The 19672-nt window shown below is 37.1% G+C and overlaps 1 protein-coding gene across 5 annotated transcripts in view; it reads left to right on the forward strand.

Annotated features, from left to right (window-relative positions):
* The first annotated feature begins 3363 nt into the window (after window positions 1–3363).
* ERBB4 (erb-b2 receptor tyrosine kinase 4) overlaps window positions 3364–19672 on the forward strand; it is a 1327834-nt gene continuing 1311525 nt past the window's right edge. For all 5 annotated transcript variants that reach the window (XM_074298794.1, XM_074298799.1, XM_074298793.1 and 2 more), the window contains exon 1: window positions 3364–4132. In XM_074298794.1, the coding sequence (XP_074154895.1) occupies window positions 4051–4132 (82 nt within the window). In that variant the 5' untranslated portion in view covers window positions 3364–4050. The remainder of the gene's footprint in view (window positions 4133–19672) is intronic.

The following is a 19672-nucleotide window of genomic DNA, read 5'->3' on the forward strand; positions in this document are numbered from 1 at the left end:
TTTGATGAATAAATAAATCCAATACAGATTCATATCTGAGGATCATCATGTAGATTAGGGGAAGCAAGGAAACCTAAGAATGATAGACGTGAATGTAAGAAATGAGGAAACAACTTTGGAAATCATTATCAGGTCATTTTTCTTTTCACTTTTCTCCTCACCAAGGCATGAGTACCATTTTCTCCTTCCTCCAGTAGGGGGAGGTTTTTGTCCCCAGTTCACATCAAGGGGAACTTCACGGTTGGGAAGTGACCAGCATGCACTCTGCCTTGCTTTTCTTCTCCGTTACCCCAAGAGCTATTGTATCTGTTACAAGTGAAGCTGGACAAGATGTTCAATCAACAAATAAGTACGGAATTTCTATACCAATGGCCTTGTTCTAGATTCTTTTTAAGAAGCAAAAGAAGTAAAGGATATAATTTTTGCTATCAAGAAATTTCTAAACTGAGGAGTAGGAATAAGAATGAAATAAATATAAAATGATTAGAGAAAGACTGAATATAATTAAGGGCTAATGTGATATAGATTTTTAAGTTTAAAGACCTAGTCATTGAGATCTAGTGTGGTGATAATGATAATAATAATGGTTATTATAATAAATAAAGAAGACAATAACAAGTTGCATTTATATTGTGCTTTTAAGGTTTGCAAAGTGTTTTACAAATGTTAGTTCATTTGATATATACAAAAAACCTGTGAGGCAGGTACTATTATTATTCTCATTTTACAGATGAGAAAACTCAGTGGCTTGCCCCAAAAGAATACTGCACTAACTAAGCATTAGATGTCTTGGCTTTGGGCCTCTCTGTGTTACTGTGAAAAAATTAACTAATTTCTCTGAATTTTAGTTTCTTAATTAAAAAAAGAGAATGATAATACTTCTTTTTTTTTTGCTTTTTTTTGGTGATGAAAGTATTTTGTAAACTTCAAAGAACTATGTAAACAAGCAATTTTTTTTGAGGCAGCTGTGGTGTGCTAGAATACCAAATTTGAAACTAAAAAATGGTTTTGAGTCCCAGCCATATTACTTGCAAGCTGTATCAACTTGAACCAGTAATGTATCTTCTCAAAACATTGATTTCCTCTGTCAAATCGGATAACAATGCCTGCACTAGTACTTACCTCAGGGCTGTAGTGAGGTTCAAAACTTGACTTTGTAAGACATAAACCATTCTGTAAATGTGACCAGATATTGTTATTTGTTATTATTTATCAAAAGAGGAAAGAATATTGGAAGAAGAGAAAGCGGGTGAAAAAAAGAGAAGGAAAGAGAAGGGCTGACAAAAATAGGAACAAAGATGACAATCAAAAAGGCAGCCTCTACAGTACTATTGCAATCATTGTTCTTGATTGTTCCCCTTAATATACAGTCTGAGAGGTTGCCTTATGTGTGCCTGTTTCCCAGGGTCCCTTTGGGGTTAATCTCATTTTCTTTCATGCTCTATTCTTTTAAAGTCCTGGGTGTAGGAGATCAGATTAAACAATAACAACAACAACAATCTTTCTAAAGTGCTGTCACTTGTAAACACAAGACAATAACATCTTTAGACTCTATAATGGTTCCTTGGGATATTTCTTCTATATTTATTTGGTTCTAGCCTCTGCTGATGTTTTTGAAGGAGAAAACTAATGAAAACATCTGAGGTAAGAAAGGGGAAGTATCACATGTGAAATGCAACAAAGGTAGAAGTGGGGGTAGGAGGGTGGTTATCTCCAGCAGTTTCTTGCTTCTTGCTGCTGTTACTTTCATAGAAAACCAACCGTAAACATATTTTTATCCCGGTGATAACAGTGTAAATACCACCATATCTCCTTTCAAACTTGAGAGTCAGGTTGCTTCTGACCAAGCTCTTGTGGGGTCAGCTACTGTCCACTTTGATCTAAGTCAGTCCCAGGATACATAAAGGACACTTGAGGAATTAGATTGGTTCTGAAGTGGATTTTGCAAGTTAGTTTAGTTCCAAAATGGGTTTAATAAGCTCTAGTGCAAATAGATCTCTTGGATGAACCCTTGAACGTCTGTTAGAATCAACTTTATATGGACCAATTATATCAAGATATGAGTGATATAGGCTGATTACCATTTGGGATTGAAGGCGTTCTCTGGACTTGAATTCACACTCTTTAGATTATTTTAAAATTGGCGTAGGGTGTCAGGGAAGGTGTATTTATAAAGTGAAAAGACTAATATAATTGGAAGTAGCTTTATTCACAACCTGGTCCAGTCCCCTCATTTTATAAACCAGGACATTGAAATCAAGAGTAGCTAAGTGAGTTGTCCAAGGTCATAAAACTAGTTAATGATCAAGGAAGGAGATAACTTTTCCTCTTCCTGACTGAAAAAATGCCCTTCCCATTCTGGGACAGTTATTTCTGAAGATAGAATAGATGAGATCTCAGTGTCCCAGAATAATTTCCTTGATTTGGCTGCATTTGTGTCTCTGTCTCAGTTCCTTAGTCACTGAATTCACCATGGAAAAGTTTCTAGGGGCCAAGACCTACTATTTGGGAGTGGGAAGGCTAAATAGATGATGGTTAGATATTAGCAAGTGATACCTGATGTATCTTGTGGCTTATATTCAGAGCTATGATCCTAGCTCAAATCTTGCTCCTTTCTAGGACCTAAGACCCACATTTAAATGATGGATTGGTATGTGCCCGTGGGAGAGAAGGATGTCCTCCCTTCCCCAAAGACTTTTTTCTTTCCCTTGGTCTCACCTCTCTGGAAAGAGAGCCCTTGAATTATTATTATTATTTTATTTTATTTTATTTTTTGAGGGGGAGTGAGGTTGAGGAAGGGAGAAAAGACATTTTTTTCCTTCTGAGGGTCCCTCTTTGCAGTCTGATTTTGAGCTTTGACCTTGCTTCTCTTTCTGGGGGAGAGGAAAAAGCAAGACTCTTGCCCCTATCGACCCCCATGGGGGCAACCGGGGACTTTTCCCCATCTAAGCACCCCCTCTGGGCACACTGCCCAGCACTGCCTGCCAGCTGTCCTGGGACTCTTGCTGGTGGGGGGGAGGGGAGTATCTTAACCTCACAGTTGGCACTAGCCCTTTAAGACTAGCTCCCCTCTCTCGCCCACGCCACCCCTTTCATTCTCCTGACAGGTGTTCTCCCAACTCTGGAGGCTCAGGATTTTGGGGAGTGGCTGAGCCAATGAGGTTTTAGATTTGGGGAGGGGGGGTGGAAAGAGAGAAGGGGTGTGGCTAGCTGGGTCAGAGCAGAGGCGGGGTTTAAGCCACCAAGCAGTGCCTGCCTCTCAGTCCTTGGTTCTGTGGAGGGTTTTTCTTTCTCGCAACACTCCCCCCACCACCTCCATACTCCCGCCCCCCAATCCCGCTTCCATTTTTTTTTTTTTTTTTTTTTTTTTTTGGAGTCTTGTTAATTTGTCCAAGCTGCTGTTACCGCCGCGGCCGCCGCCGCTGCCAGAGAAGGGGGAGCGCTGGAATTGACGCTCGGAGGCTTTAACTCCTACAGCCGCTGGACAAGTCTGAGGAGCCCGAAGTGGGGGTGAGGAGAGGAGGGCAGGATCCGTGGGAGACGCCAGAGGCTCCCCTCCAGCCTCCCGACTCACACCGGAGGTGCAGGGAGCACAAAAAGAGGAGAAAGCAGCGCAGTAGGGGAGCGAAAGCAGAAGATCCACCACCAACTTTTTTTTCCCCTTCTCTCTTTTTATTGTTGACCAACCCGAAAGAGCCACTGCGAGACTGAGGAAGATCACTGGGGGAAATCTACTCACAGTTGAACCTCAGCTGGGACCGGGAGCAGCGCTGATACACACGCGCACCCTCATTCACCTCCATTCCTGGAATAGCCGGCGCGCACATACATACAGACTCACACTCACACAGACAAACACACACACACACACACACACACACACACACACACACACACACACACACACACACCATACAAATACACCGTGCACCTCTCTTTCTCTCTTCCCGATATCCACTCGCGCCCATCCACATCTATCTGAGGGATACAATAAGGGGATATGCGATTTGGACATGTAATTGTCAGCAAAGGATTTGAGACTTCCAAAAAATGAAGCTGGCTTCAAGACTGTGGGTCTGTGTGAGCCTTCTCGTGGTAGCCTGGACCCTCCAGCCCGGCGCTTCTCAGTCAGGTGGGTCGCAGTCTCTCCTTTCCTGTCGCTCTCTCTCCAGCTGTGGAACCTGCTGCTGTCTGGATGATTTGTGCTTGTGGTCTCCCCTCCCTCCCACTTCCCGCCTCTATTGATAGATCGTTTCCAGGCTAGGAGAAGCTGATCTGAATTTGTTTCATCGCCGCCCCCTGTATCACTGCCCTCCTTATTTCCACCTCCAACTTGCTTGTTTTTTTTCCCCTCCTTCTTCTAGTGCGTGCGTGGAAATCACTGTGTAACCCCTTTCTCCTCCCCCCCCCCCTTCTTTTTCACTCTGTGGGTTAGCAGAGGGCTTAGTTCTTTTAGCCTGCTAGTCTAAGACGTAGAAGACGCACACGGAAAATCCCAATCAGCGCAGACAATTTTCCCCTTTCCCACCTCTTGATTCCCCTGCCCTCCCCCCCTCCCCAAGAAAAGAAAGAGTAATTAGGACTTTGGGCTATTCCGGTGCGCGAAAAGGAAAGAGGATCAGAGTGGCACACATTCCCTTGCTTCCTCGGTGGAACCCCTGGGATTTTTATTCCAAAGCGACTTATGTGTATATATCCGAGTCGCTTTTGTACCTGCGTGGTGGAGAGAGGTAGAAATAGGGTTCTGACACAAGTCACCGGAGCGTTGACATAGACAAGATTTCAGGCATAGTACAGTCACCGCATACAGCTGCTACCAGAAAAGCATCCTTTGCAGACCTTTATACCAGCCGCGTCCCCGTTTTAATCAGAAGCCGTTCTCCTAAAACTCACAATCCATAGAAATCCCCTTGCCTTTCAACCCCTCGTAGGGTCGACGGGTGCTTGTAGCGAGTCTAGCAGCCAAAGGACTTGGCAAACTTTATTCACAAGAATAACAGCCACACTCTGTGGGGTCCTTCAGAGTTCCCCCTGCTAATATCTACTATTGGCCGGGGTCCCTCAAACTTCCCAGTTAGCACTGGGGCTGGCCGGATAGCTCGCCCATCACTTGATCCTCTCTAATCTGAGGCGAAGCGGGCACTACTGTGCGCTAGCTGTTGGCTGGTCTGCTTAGCCTCAGGTAGCAGGGCGCACGAATGTAACTGAACGGAAAAAGGAGGAGGGGTCGGAGGAGAGCTCAGTGGCAGGGTCTTTGACAGTTCGTGTCGTGAGAGTGAGCTAAAAGTTTCTGACACTTGAGTTTCCCAGATGATAGGAATGGGAACTAGGAGATGGCTGATCAGAAGCCCGGGGAAAGCCAAAAGGAAAGAGCGATGTCTGAGATGGCCAGGGGGTGCCATTTGGACAGCCGGTGCTGTTTCCTGATCTGGCAGCAAGTGATCACACCAGAGATACTTGATGTAGCGTGGGAGGCTGGCTGACAAGATAAAGCCTCAGGGGTAGGAGGAAGGGGAGGGGGTTAGGAGAATGCTTTAGGGAAGCCTATGTATAGTGTCCTTGTGACCTTAAGGAGAAACGGTGCTGCTTAATTTTCGGACTCCCAACGCCAGCTTCTCATCTCCCGCCTTCCCTTTCCCTCTTCAAGCAAACCCCAAGTTAGCCTCACTGGGGCTTTAAAAATGACCTTAGAATTCCTGGTCTTTGCCATTGATAAAAATGCAGTATCAATTATTGTCGATTCCTGAACTCAGGTCACCTCCGGAATCACCCCAGCGCGCCTTGTAGATTCAATGAGGCAGCTTTCTGGCTACTTCTCCTTGGTCTTCCCACCGTGATCCTCTCCATATTTTCCTCAACGAGTTGATTATGCAGGTTGACCCATTCAAAAGCAGTTGAGGCTGACATATATGCTTAGCTGATAGGAATTTCTATGAGGCAACCTAGTGGGGGTTTGTCTGGTTCAGTCTCAGCCATGGGGACCGCCTCTGAGTCTACAGCAATTTGGTATTAACTGTGCGGCTCAGGGGTTGAGCTATTCCTCAAAGCTCTTTTCAGAATTTCTGTAAGGAATGTAATCCAAATTAGTTCTGCAGCTGTCCTCTTCCTCATCGCTGTGCAAACCACTTCCTCCCCCTCTTGTCTCAGCTTCCCTGCCTTTGGCGAACTGTCATAACCCAAAGTGAGCCCTTTTCTGGAGGGGGAGGCTTTGCGTCCCATTGTTATTCGGGCTGTGACTATGCACTTGAAATTCTGGAGACACAAAGGCAAGCCCCACTTGTTAAAAATACAAAGTGATCTAGATGTAGGAGCGGGACAAAGGCGAGCTGGTTGGTGTATCCCTCTTAAATTGCAACGTGAATACTAAAGGTGATCCAGATGAAACCGCTACTGCCCTTGGTTGCAGCGATGTTTTGTTGTCTTGTGTTGTGTTTTGTTTTGCTTTTCCCAGACCTGAGGGGAAAAGTTCAGCTGATCTTAGTGCACCATTACAGAACCTAGTTATTGTCTCATCTGTATGTGTGTGCGCCCAAGTAAATACATATTCAGCTCTTCCACCCCCAACCCCCAACCAATCCCGGTTAGCAGTCAGTAGCAGTTTGAAGGAGTTTGTTTTGGTCCAAATGAGAAATTAAGTGCGGATAAGTAAACTAAGCTGCCAGAGGGCGACAAGATGTTGAGTGAATTGCTTTTAGATGAAACAAATTAAGGAAACGAGGGAAGACAATCTGCTTCTCGCATTATTAGACACGCTTGGAGTTCAGGGGAAAGTGGCATATTTTTGAAATGCTAATTTCTTAAGAAGCAGAAGGAATGCACCTTATTTACTGGTCTATGTGAATGGAATAGAAATATTGCTCTTTTTTGATCGTTATACAGATCTTGAAAACATCTCCCCCCATTAGATAACTGTAACTGAATAAGGATCTTTTGGTTTGTTATTGTGGGAAAAAAAAAAAAGCAAATAAGTTGTAAACAGACAATTCCTTAGTATTTCTGTTCTTTTATTACTCTCAAACTTCTCTAGAGGTATTACATTACAGGGCCATTCACATTTCAAGAATAAATCTTACACTACCCATAAAGACAATTCCAAAATATACCTGCATTTTTTTCTTTGAGGAAAACCAAAATGCTACCTCAGTTATATAGAAAAAAATAGATGGTGCTTGCATTGGAGTGCCTGTGTAGCTTAAAAGATGGGTAATGAATAAATTCAACTGGTATTTCCCACTTTCTAGGATCTGATGTATATCTCTAGAAGTTTTATCCTAGAATGTTTCCTTCATATTGGAGCTTTCATAATACTGACATTTCAGAAGCTTTGGCAATTTTTACATTAAGAAAAATTTTTCATGAAATTTAGTTTAGGTAAGATAAAAGCAATGCAAAAATACAGTTTCATAAAGCATTATTTAGCTATTTCTTTTCTACATATGTTTACGACAAGGGCACCTTTGGGTACATATTCAGTCTTTTCCTTGGGATATCTGGAATGCTTAGATACTCTATAAATGGAATATCAGTGTAGATTTATTCCCCTTTTGCAAATGTTATAGATCAATTAAATTTTAATATACAGCAGGAATTTTAGTGTAAAGTGTTGTTACTATTCACTGTTCTGATGATGAAGCTGGATGGTTTTTGGATGTACAATATGTCTCCTAACATGTATTTGTCTAGATAGAAATATATATATATATATACATATGTATGTATATATATATGTGCACATAAATATACATGTACACATACACATATACATATATACACATTTCATATAGAAATATTTTTCCTAATAAATATCAGATTTAAAAAGTTTGTAGAATATGGAGTTACATTTTATATACATTTATTTTGTTTGGAATTCTAAAATATAGCTTAATTTAACATTATAATAACGTGTTTGCTAGGACTAAATTTTATTGAACATTTAAAAATAATTTTTACTTGAATAGAATACAATGACTATATTTGTTACCTTATTATTTTTATTATCTGATAATATTCACATTTCATTCATAAAGTAGGTTTAAACATTCTTTACTCATTTTTTGGCATTTAATAAAAATATGATTTGTCATTTGTTGTTCATTTTCTGTCCCTCTATTACTTTTCAGTATCCCTTTATCTCTTTTTAAGCATTTACTTTATACATGGGTGTATATGTATAAGTGCATTCTTTTCCTTCTTCAAAGTGCATTCTTTTCCCTCATGTTTTTCCTAACAACCTTCTACTTTGCCATTGCTAGAGCCCTCAAAGTCAGTTTCCATTCTTCCTTTCTGATAAATCTGATATGGCTGGTTGACTGGGCAATCTCAAAGCCATTCCATTGCCCAGATTTATTCCTGAAAGAAAATAAAAGGGCATCGATCCAGGGTCACTTGCACATCTCTGAAGTACTGACTCCAAGGCCAAATGTTTCCTTAAGGAAGTCCCTAGCTCTCTTATTTCCTTGGCAAAAAAAAAATAGGAAAGAGAGAAAAGACGTGTAATAATATACTCCCTAAAAGTGCAAGGGGCAGAAGGATCTATTTTAATTAAAAATGTTTCTGAGGTTTGAGAATTTTTATTTCAATATTGATTACCTTTGTGAGATGTCCACAGTATGTCACAAACAGTGACATACAATACTCAGAAAGTGGTATTTTTTTTCATCATTTTGAGTCAGTCATTGGGGAAAGTCAAGTGTAGATTCAGAGGAAATAAGAGCCTTTTAAATTTTATTTTTCATTTTCTATTCCCTTTTTTATGTATCTGTGTAATTTCTAAGTACCTGAAACTGACCTAAGACATATCATCAAAATGATACTCTTATTTCCTGCAAACTTATAGAAACTTGCTCCACTAATCAATCATCTGAAAACTGTTGGTCGATTGCCTTATTGTTTTGAGAGATGCTATAAAGCAGAAATGCTAATATTTACAACAAAATTATCTTACATTGTTTCAAGCCTACAGCTATTGTGCAAAATTAATTATGTCAAGTATTTTCCCCCATTATCTCTCATACTGATCTGCTCAGCATGTTATGCAGCATAGGGCTTTCTCATCATCACTGACTTTTCTTTGGGTTTTATCAGATAGCCTCAAAGAAACATACTTATGCTACCTTAGTGCTGTTTCTGTTATCTAATGCTAACTTTCTGAAATATCTTATATCTATTTATATAGTAGAGAGCTCCAATGAAACCTTTATTCATGGTATTCACTAATATAGCAATTGACTGGAGTTCTCAGTTTGTAATTAAAAATAATTCCCTCTTGCCCTTGGATTTTTTTTAATAGAAAAAAGATCAATATTCCTTGAAACTGCAGCTATTGCTCACAATTTGAAGGAGGCTATAGTTTCTCATTTTGTGGCACAGTGTGATATAGGATATGGCCAAGTCGTTTAAGTTAGGGTTTCAACATTTTAGAGTAAATTCTCTTACTTCATAATACTTTGAGTGAATCATTTCATCTCTTTAAGTCTTGGCATCTGTGATAAAATGCACTTTTTTTTTTGCTTATCCATTTCATTTCCTTCAAAAGTGATTTTGAAATGATTCCGAAACATTTCAAGATAATCAGGGATGTTCTTATTTTAAAATTCAAGGTAATTGATGACTTATAATGTAACATAAGTATATGAACATAGGGAACCTTGTGTTAGAGATGAGCTCTGCCAGAGATGTATGGGTTTAAAGTTTAGGATTGTTTTTATCAAAAAAAACCCCTACTTTATGAGGAACTTTTAAGTTGCTCTAGGTATTTATGGGGATACAAGAGAAGTACAAGGCCTTTCATAATAGTCTTACTGGAAAAATGTATTTTGCCTAGATGTAGTAATTAGAATCCAATAAAAGAGAATATAGAATAAATATAATAATTCAGAGGAAGGTTAAGTTAACCTGGATTATAGGAAAGGAAAAACTTAATGAAGAGAGGATATGAGAATGACATGGATTTTTGCCTAACCAGTCCTATCCAAATAAACACCTGGGACTTTCAAAGAGTGATTAATACATGTCTTTTGTGCACAATTTTACAAAATCCAAATGTTTTCCTCTCGAGGATGAAAGAGTAAAACAGTTTTCCAGGGACTTCTAAATCTTGCCAAGTATTATGAGTAGTAAAGGGTCTTCCATCTAAAAAGAATCCTGTAAAATCAGCTTTTATGAACATCTGACTGGATAACTGATATCTTCTTGGATGTCATTTAGTGATTTATAATACAATTCTGAATATTGGTGAAATAACAGTGTTTTGTCTCTGTTGGGCATCTGTCTATATGTAAACTTTCTTGGGGAGTAAATTAAGACATTTCTAGAAACTGTGTCAACTCATTTAAGCTGTTAGGGTACACTAGTTATACCTTCCCTAGGGGGCTAAAATAGTTTGCAGCTTCAAAAGTACCTAACAATGCCCAGTAAGGAATATAGTAAGGCTAAATTCCCATATAAGTGCCTAGCACTTCTTTCTGAAATTACTTTAAGCCATAGATGCTTCTTTTCTCAACACCTTTGATAAGAAAGCAGAGATCAGGAATTATTTTTGTACATCAAGAAATTAGAATTTGGGGACATGGATTCCATCTGTTGAAGAATCTCTGTTCTGCCTTCCCTGACCTTGTTATTAACTGGTACTACTGGCTCAAAAGAATAATGTTTTCTGCACACATGCGTGCACACACAAACACACACGTACACATACACACACACACACAAGTTTGTATTGCTGCTAAACTCCATGATGGTAACTCATTTCTCCCTTATTCCTGCCCCACTGTGGTATTCATTCTAGGTATGAACTTGTATGAGAAAGATGCTCCTTGCTTTAATCCTCTCTGCCCTCTGGCTCACCCCATCTTTGTTTTTTTTTTTTTTGGGGGGGGAGGTTTGTGGCCATGTGAAGACATTTCTCTGGGTTGTCTAGTACTAAGCAACCCTCCACCCTTATTATACATTGCTTTTTTCTTCTTCAGGTTTTATTCCCTAGAGATTCTCTTTTGTACTGCCTATTTATCGAACAAACCTGAACCAGATCACCCTTATATTCTGGATTTATTCTGACTCTGAATTTTAAGGTCACACTGAAATTTCAAGAAGCAGTGCTGCAACTTTTTTTTTTTCAATTGTTACTATGAATGTGGAATGCTATTATGTAAAGGTCTATTTTGTGAGTTCTGTCCTTTATCTCTTCTCCGAAAGAGTGAGCTGCAGGAAGGAAAAAAAAATTGTAAATATAGTAAAAACAATGACAATAACCCTACAAAAATCCTTTCTAAAGCAATCTAGTTCTACTTTCTGTGTCTTTCAGTGACTAATATTGGGCATGCCTTTCCCACTATCACACAGAATATGATACACATTTGTGTCCAGACATCAAAATTATAATAGCATAACTTTTTAAAAAATAAAGCTACTATTTTATAATGGTTAAATGTGATTAAAGTTAATCATTGTGCTGGCTTTCTCACATGAAACACATAGTTTCAAGACCATTCTCTCTGCAGTGGTATACCAATAGAGTGTATATGTATGTGAGTAGGTTGGAGTGGTGCATCTGGGATTGGGGATTAAGTTTGAATCCTTGCTTTGCACTTTCTGCTGACTCTGAGAGTGAGCAAGTCAATTGCTTTCTTTAGACCTCAGTTTCTTCATCCACATGGAAGGAAATAAGCATTTGTCAGGTACTTATTATATGCTGTGTAAGTACTTTACAAATATGATCTCTGTTTATCTTAAAAAAAAAGAAATAAAAACAACATCCTGAGAGATAAGTGCTCTTGCAAACCCTATTTATAGTTGAGGAAGTTGAGTCAGAAGCTAAGTGACTTATCCTATCTAGTAAGCATGTGAAATTGGATTGGAACTCAGTGCTTTCTAAATCTATGTCCAATACACTATTCACTGAGCCGTTTTGTGATATTGTATGTATGGAATGACATTTGAATTAGGTGATTTCAAAGGAATCACAGAATCAGAATTAGATCTAGAAAAAGACCTTTGAATTTCAAATTTTATGTGTGAGGAACTGACTTGCCCACAGCCATATGAGTAGCAAACATCATTTGAACCTAGATTCTTTGAATACATAATTACTATTCTTTGCACAACACCAGAGAATACCTTATAGCCAGTTCTGAGTCCTGTCATCCAATGAAACAAGCTCTGTTTTTGACTTTTCTTTATAATTTGTATTTGACACAAACAGAAGTTGATCTTGAACTTTTTCTCTCAAAAGGTGGATATTTTGACTCTAAAAACCATACTTGCTATGAATAATAAACAAATGTATTCCAAAACCAGAACACAGAATATTTGTGATTTTTATGAATAATGTCTCATTATAATGATTTAAAGGTAAAAAAGGAACATAATTTCAAGTCACATTTTCATGGTCTAAAAATATCAGCAAAATAGGTAATAATTTCCTAGTTGCTACTCACTTAAATTTAGTAGTCATTGTCCCCTGGTGAAATATAGAAACCTCTAAAAAATATACTTAGAATTAACTAGCAAATTGAAGTGACTGGTACTCAGACATAATTCTTTAGTGGATTAAAAAAATGTAAGGGATGAAAATCATATCCCCTAACCAAGAGCTTTGGAGGTGTTAGAAGACAAGACATTTCATGCAATGGTTTGGTGAAAGTCATAGTTATTACTCTTTCTGTACTTACTATAATACTTGTGGCCTGAATTAGCACACCATGAGCTAGAGAACAGATAAGACAAACAGAAAGGCATGCAGCTAATTTTGTTTAGCAAATTGAGATCTGATCCATGTTCTTTTATTCCTACAAGCTGACTCAGTCACTCTTTGTAATTTACACATGAAGTTTTAGGCTCTCACAGTTTTACAGCTTTCTCTTAATATTTATAGACCATGTAAAAATATCTTTATATAAAATATATTTTTCATTGGTGAGATGAAAAGTGAAGTTATACTTGAATAAGAAAAAAATTGCATGTTTAAAAATACTTCAATTATTTCAAGACTAAATAGCATGATTTATAATATGCATATTCATCAAACTATTTTTCTTTTGATATGTCATATTTTTAAAAATTTGATGTATAATATTTTAAACAGGTAGTCCACAATGTTTCAGTAGAATCGACTTAAATGTAAAACAATATTATTTCAATAGGTTCATTTATGTAGATCACATGGATTAACTGTTCTAACCCTTTCATTTCATAGGTGAGGAATTTTAGGCATTATAATCAAACCCTTTCATGTTACAAATGAATGAACCAAGGACTAAAGGATGACCTGTACAAAGCCAAAATAAGTAGTAAGTGGGAAAGCTGAGATTTGAACATTGATCCCCTGATGGTGTTATTTTTATTAGAAAGATAATTGTTTCTTTGTTTCAGTCCTGTGCAATATTTTGTGACCCCATGTGGGGTTTTCTTGGCAAAGTTACTAAAGTGTTTTACCATTTCTTTCTCCAGCTCATTTTATAGAGGAGGAACTGAGGCAAATAGGGTTAAGTGACTTACCCCGGCTCACACAGCTAGTAAGTATATAAAGTCAGATTTGAGTACAGGAATATGAATCTTCATATGAGTCCTCACTCTGCATTCTATCCACGTGCTACCTAGCTACCCTGAAAAACTCTCATTAACATAAATCCTTTATTCTGGGAGGGCTGATTTTTTAAGATTTCTAACTTGAGGAAAGTTAATTCTGTTTGCTCCAATGAGAAGCAACTGAAGATATCACAGAACTTTAGCTTGTGTTTAATATTATATTTCTCTTCAGGAGAGTGTGATAATGTATAACAGATTATCATAAATATTGCTCACAAGAATTGCAGGAAAGGGAAGGAAATTAGTATTGATATAGTGCCTGCCCACTGTGTTAAGCACATCACAAGTATTATCTCATTGATTCCTCCCAACAACTTATGAAGTAAGTTATGCTATTATTATTTTATACTTGAGGGAACTGAGGCAAATGAAGTCAAAAGACTTGTCCATACTCATGTAGCTAGTAAGTATCTGGGGCCATGTTTGAACTCAACTCTTCTTGACTCCAAGCTCAGCATTTTATCCACTTTGCCATATGTTTTGTCTACGTTTAAGTGATCGAGTGGGGAAGAACCCCTTTCATCTCTTCATGTTTGTGATGATCAAGGGGAAGAATCCTCTTTTTCCTCCATTTCCATATGAGCACTGGCATTTAAAAAGCTACTAAACTGGTGCAGACTGCATTTTAGATTGAATAACTTTGTGATTTGTAGATATAATATACTGGAAATCTATGATTTGGAAGCTATTTTGATCTTCTAGTCAGTAAAATTTGCCAAATTGTTTGATCCAAAGGAAAAGCAGTCTGCCTCCATGTTCTTCCTCTGAGTCAGATTATATGACTCTTCATTACTTTCTTAAATTGTCCCTCATTGATTTCTTTTTGGTACTTCATCTTTCTTTCACAGAACCTTTATATTATTTGGGGGTTTTCATTCTTTCTACCTATAAGTTGTCCCAAATTCTCCTATTATTTCTGTCCCTTTTTTTTTTCTTCTTTTTCTATCTAATACTAAAACCCCATATCCAACTACTGGTCATTTGAGCTAGAAATATTGGTTTACCCAAGCTTCCCAAACTCTGAGCATTTTCCTCCTGACTGATAATAAACCATGAAATTTTGTGCTAATTAATCTTATATTCCCCTTCTTGAAATTTCATTCATTGGATATAAATGATAACAAAGAATTAAAGTTCATTTGGGTTTACACGTTACCTCTTCTACCTGGGGCTGTGTTGAGGGATTGCCACAGGAAATCTAAAGAGCCAGTCTACAGCCAGAGGTCTTCTTAAGACTGGCATAGATAGAAAGGTAAAGAACTCAATTTTGAGATAACATAGTGGACTGCTGGGCATCAGGGGGTAGGAATGAGGTTTGAAGTGGATAGTGTGCCAGGCCTGGAGTCAGGAAGATTCATCTTCCTGAGTTCGAATGTGACCGTAGATACTTGCTAGCTGTACGACCCTTGGAAAACTACTTAAGCCTGTTTGCCTCAGTTTCCTCATCTTTAAAGTGAGCTGGAAAAAGAAATGGCAAACCATTCCAGTGTCATTGCCATAAAAACCCAAATTGGGTCATAGAGAGTCAAAAAAATGATTCAGCAACATAGTGGGCTGGCCTAGGAGGGAAGTGAAGGAGGAGGGAGAGGTCACATTATCAGGTGGGAGAGAACTGTTGACAGAACTGAATAAAATCTCAGAATTAACATGCAATCAAGTCAGAATCCATAATATTATGATTGGCACCCATAGAAAATTCCCAAATCACATACTCTGCTAGTAGTGTAGTTTCAAAATATATCAATATCCTATTTTCCTAATACTTTTCATTTAAAGATCTTTCAATTGTGAACTCCTTTCTACTTAAGTTATATCTTTTTCTTTTTATAACTTAAAAATTCAAATAATATGTTTCTAAAAAACATTTATTTTTTTCATCAGATTTTGCTTTTATTTTTTTCAGATTCATCCTCCTCTCTCTGTTCTTCCTGGTTTCCCCCCTGAAATTATACTTCTCACATCTCCAATCTTCTGGAAACCTTCCTACTGAATTACTAATCTTAAGTGCTGTTTCTCCTTGTCTATAGTCATCAATGATGTCTTTTTAAAAATTTTCTAAATATATGCTTGCCAAAACAACTATTTTATGGTGAATTCACACAAGGCAAGTATTTACAATGTTGTCAGAAAAAGTGATACAAGGATATTCTCAAGGTCTCTCTTAAGAACTTTAGAACTGATTATATGACATGGAAGACACTGGCACAGGACCACCCAGCATAGAGAATCCTCATCAGAGAAGATGCTGTGCTCTATAACCAAAACAGAATTAAGGTAGCTCAGAAAGAAACATGAGATGGGCAAAGTTATAGAAGCCACCCCAAATGATCACAGGGACTATTTGTGTCCAACCTATGGCAGAGCATTCTGAGCTTGTATTGGTCTGATCCACCACAGTCAGACACACTGTGTCTAACTCTAACATAGTGATGTCCTTTAGGTCCTTTTTGGGAACAAAGGACAACAACAAATCATCAGTAATTTATCATGGAACATACAATTTATGGTCCAAATATTTGCTCACCTTAGATTGATCTAGAGGAAGTTAATAGAGTTTTGAAAGGACAAGTAATGGGAAGATAATTATTTATCAAACTGGGCCAGCCTTCTGCACTTCAGAAATTACAACTTTTAAAAAGTAAAACAAGCCCAAATCATCAAAGATGTTAATATCCTTTTATTCTTTGCCAAGAATATCAACTTCTTTAAATTAGAGATTGTGACTTCACATTCATTGGCATAGGCTCAATAGACTTTAATATATATTGAACTTTGGGAGAAACAGAGTTTGCTCAAATTATACAATCTGTAGCCTCTGAAGAATATTTGGAGAGATTTCCCCCCTTGATTTCCTTTTCAAGTAGATTATATAAATATATTTTCTTTGGTAAATGGCTATTGATTGAGGCAACTGTGAAGGATTGGAAAGATAACAGAATTTGAGGTGACAAGATCCAGGTTTGATACCTGAATCTGCCATTGACTATCCCTGTGAGCTTAGGGAAGCCTCTTGATGTCTTGGAGCCTCAGTTTTCTCATCTGTAACAAAGGAATAATAATACATATACATAATACTTTCACATTTGCAGAGAGACTTTATGTGCATTCTCATTTAATTCATGGAGCAACTCTGCAAGATAAATGCATAAGGGTACTATTCCTATTTCACAGATGTGGAAATTCAAGTCTCTTGACAGGGAAAATAACTTGTCATTGATTACTTGGTAAGTGTCAAAAATGGAATTTGAACTTGGGCCTTTGAGACTCCAGATCAAACACTATATTTCCTCTTCCATGTCACTTCTTAGCATTGTCATGTATTTTTTTTTTTAACCTCATAAGGTTGCTACAGAGGTCCCGTTAGAAAACATATGCAATGATTTATGGCTTATAAAGGTCAACTCTCGTCATTACAATTATGGCTTTTAAGTTGTGGGAAAATATCATTTTAGTAGGGAATTGGGATAGTTTTAATGCTCATTAATGACTATATTAACATATTTTTAGATGAAAAATCTGATCATTAAGGAATTGGTAGAAATTTAGATAATTTACTTTTAACTGTTCAGGAGTTTTGAATTCTTTTTGTGTAATAGCCTGGAAGAAAAAAATCCACATTTATCAAATTTTTGTAAAAAAGAGCAACTTTATTCACATGGGAGCTTCTGGACCAGTATTTATTAATAGGCAGCTAGTTATTGCTAGACCTGGAGTTAGGAAGACCTGAGTTCAAATTCTCTCTCAGATACTTACTGGCCATGTGATGCTGGGCAAGTCATTTAACCTCTGCTTACCCCAGTTTTCTCCTCATCTGTAAAATGAGCATAAATAAATACACCTATATCCTAGGATTGTTGTGAGAATCAAAAGAGAAAATAATTGTAAAGCCCTTAGCATAGTGCCTAATACATATGATAAATATATGAGAAGAGCTAATAAGTATATTTTCTAATATAATTATTATTGTTATTATTGTAGCATTTACCATGAGGCCTGGTAATTAATTATATAAATGTTAGCTGCTACTTCTATTGTTATTGCTATCTTTGTGATCATGGGCAAGTCATGCCTCAGTTACTTCATCTGTAAAATGGGCATAATTGCACCTATCTCACAGAAAACATTATATATAAATGTTAATCATTTATTATCATTTATCTGTTTTTTGAGTTCTGTTTATTAGAAATGTTTCTGATTTATACTGGAATATAATTTCTTCACCCTGGATAGTGCATTTACCGTTACTTTATAAAATGAAAAATTTGTAATAAAAATCTCAGTATTATGATAACTCATCCAAATAAAGTGAGAACAGAATTATGATTTTAAATATTAGTGATATCATGAAAAATATTATCCAGGAAGAACATCATTAGTTTGCCTTATTAGTTGATATTTAAATTGCATGTGTCCTATAATTGTTAACAGCTGGTGAACAAAAAAACTCATATTGAAAAGTTGTATATATGAACTTTGAGCAGCAGCATAAGCTGATTTTTTAGGGGGTAATTTTTTTGGGGGGTTTGGGAGGGATAGAGGGTAGGGAATGAATTGTTCTGCGTGTAGCTCAGGTTGATTAAATCACTTCTCTTTCATATTCAGTTTTTATAGTATGGCTAAAAGAAATTGTGTTTAGAAAGAGACAGTTGTGTTATGAAGATTTATGTTTACCTGGGACTCACGAATTCTAGGCCCTTTAATCCTTATTGTTTTTTAAAGTGCCTTCATGAGAAAATGGTTTTTAATCAAATTCATGTAATAACTTTTTTATGTTACATTTTATAGGCATTTAAACTTTTCAGGATAGAAAACAGCCAGCATAATGTATGAATAGATATATTTGAATGAAAAATTCTGTAACCTGGGCTCATCTATTAAAGTTTTATAATAAAAATGCTCAGCAAAAATCTTGTCACCCTATTATTTTATTTTTTGCATTTTCTTTTAGAAATTTGATAAAACTAGACAAAAGTTATGTAATTTTTTTACTCATAAAACTATGCAAAGAGTAGTCACTGTCTGGAGCTCCCTAGAAACTTTATCATTTTCTGGTAAGATATTATTTATGTGGGAAAATAACCATTTTAATTCAAGGACTAACTGCTTTTGCAAAGACTGATATTCTTAGGTGAGACAAGTTCGACTTTATACTGAGAAAGTAAAGTCACATTCTTTTGTATGATAAGTTGGAATAATTTAAGAAGATTGGTTGAATTTGCTTCTGGGGGAAAACCCCAACAATTTGTTTTATAATGAAAAGAGTAGCCCTTTTAGAGAAACAGGTAGAAATCTTATTCTCAACTAAAATATTTGCTATTATCTTAGTCAGCTGGCAGGTGGTGCTCCAGAACAATGTGGTGGAATACAATTTATTATAATGTTCCCATTCACAATTCCCTCACTATAGTATGAATTATAGTCCAAGAATTAAAGACCTTTCTCTCCTCTCCTCCCTGCCCCCCAATAGCTATGGAGCTACTAAACAATTCCAGATGTGATAATAGTATCACAACAAAGTAATTATCACATTTCATTGCCTTCCTAAATTTTATATGTGCATGATGTGAATGTGCTGACCTTGACTCTGATTAAGATTTCCTGTATCCTGGACCAGGAGGAATTTTTTGAAAATCGAAACAAATAAACCAGGATTATAAAAGTCATTAAGATCTATAGCAAGAGCTTTATTTCTTTTGTCGTACTTTTTCATCAGTTTGACAGCTTTTTCCTTAATACCCTTTGACCTGTCATTCATCACAGATTTCCAGACAACAAAAGTTCCATCTACACATCTGAACAAATGACACTTAAAATTGCACATCCCTTATTAAGATGTGGGGACCCATTGTGAAGGAAAGTATTGCAAGAAAGCTGGACTCAACAAATACATTCCATAAATGACAATAGTTATCACCATGGTAACTTACACAGCACACATTTAGTATAATTTAGGTTGCTGATATTCTATAATGAGGGTTAGTTGATGTAAGGGAGAACTATTTGTGCTGAGAGTTTAGCAAACTATTGAGAATTTGAATACCCACACACTTATATTTCCGATATTTATATTTCAGTTTAGGACCAACTG

The sequence above is a fragment of the Sminthopsis crassicaudata genome, chromosome 3, assembly GCF_048593235.1.
Source record: "Sminthopsis crassicaudata isolate SCR6 chromosome 3, ASM4859323v1, whole genome shotgun sequence".
In the NCBI taxonomy this organism is placed as follows: Eukaryota; Metazoa; Chordata; class Mammalia; order Dasyuromorphia; family Dasyuridae; genus Sminthopsis; species Sminthopsis crassicaudata.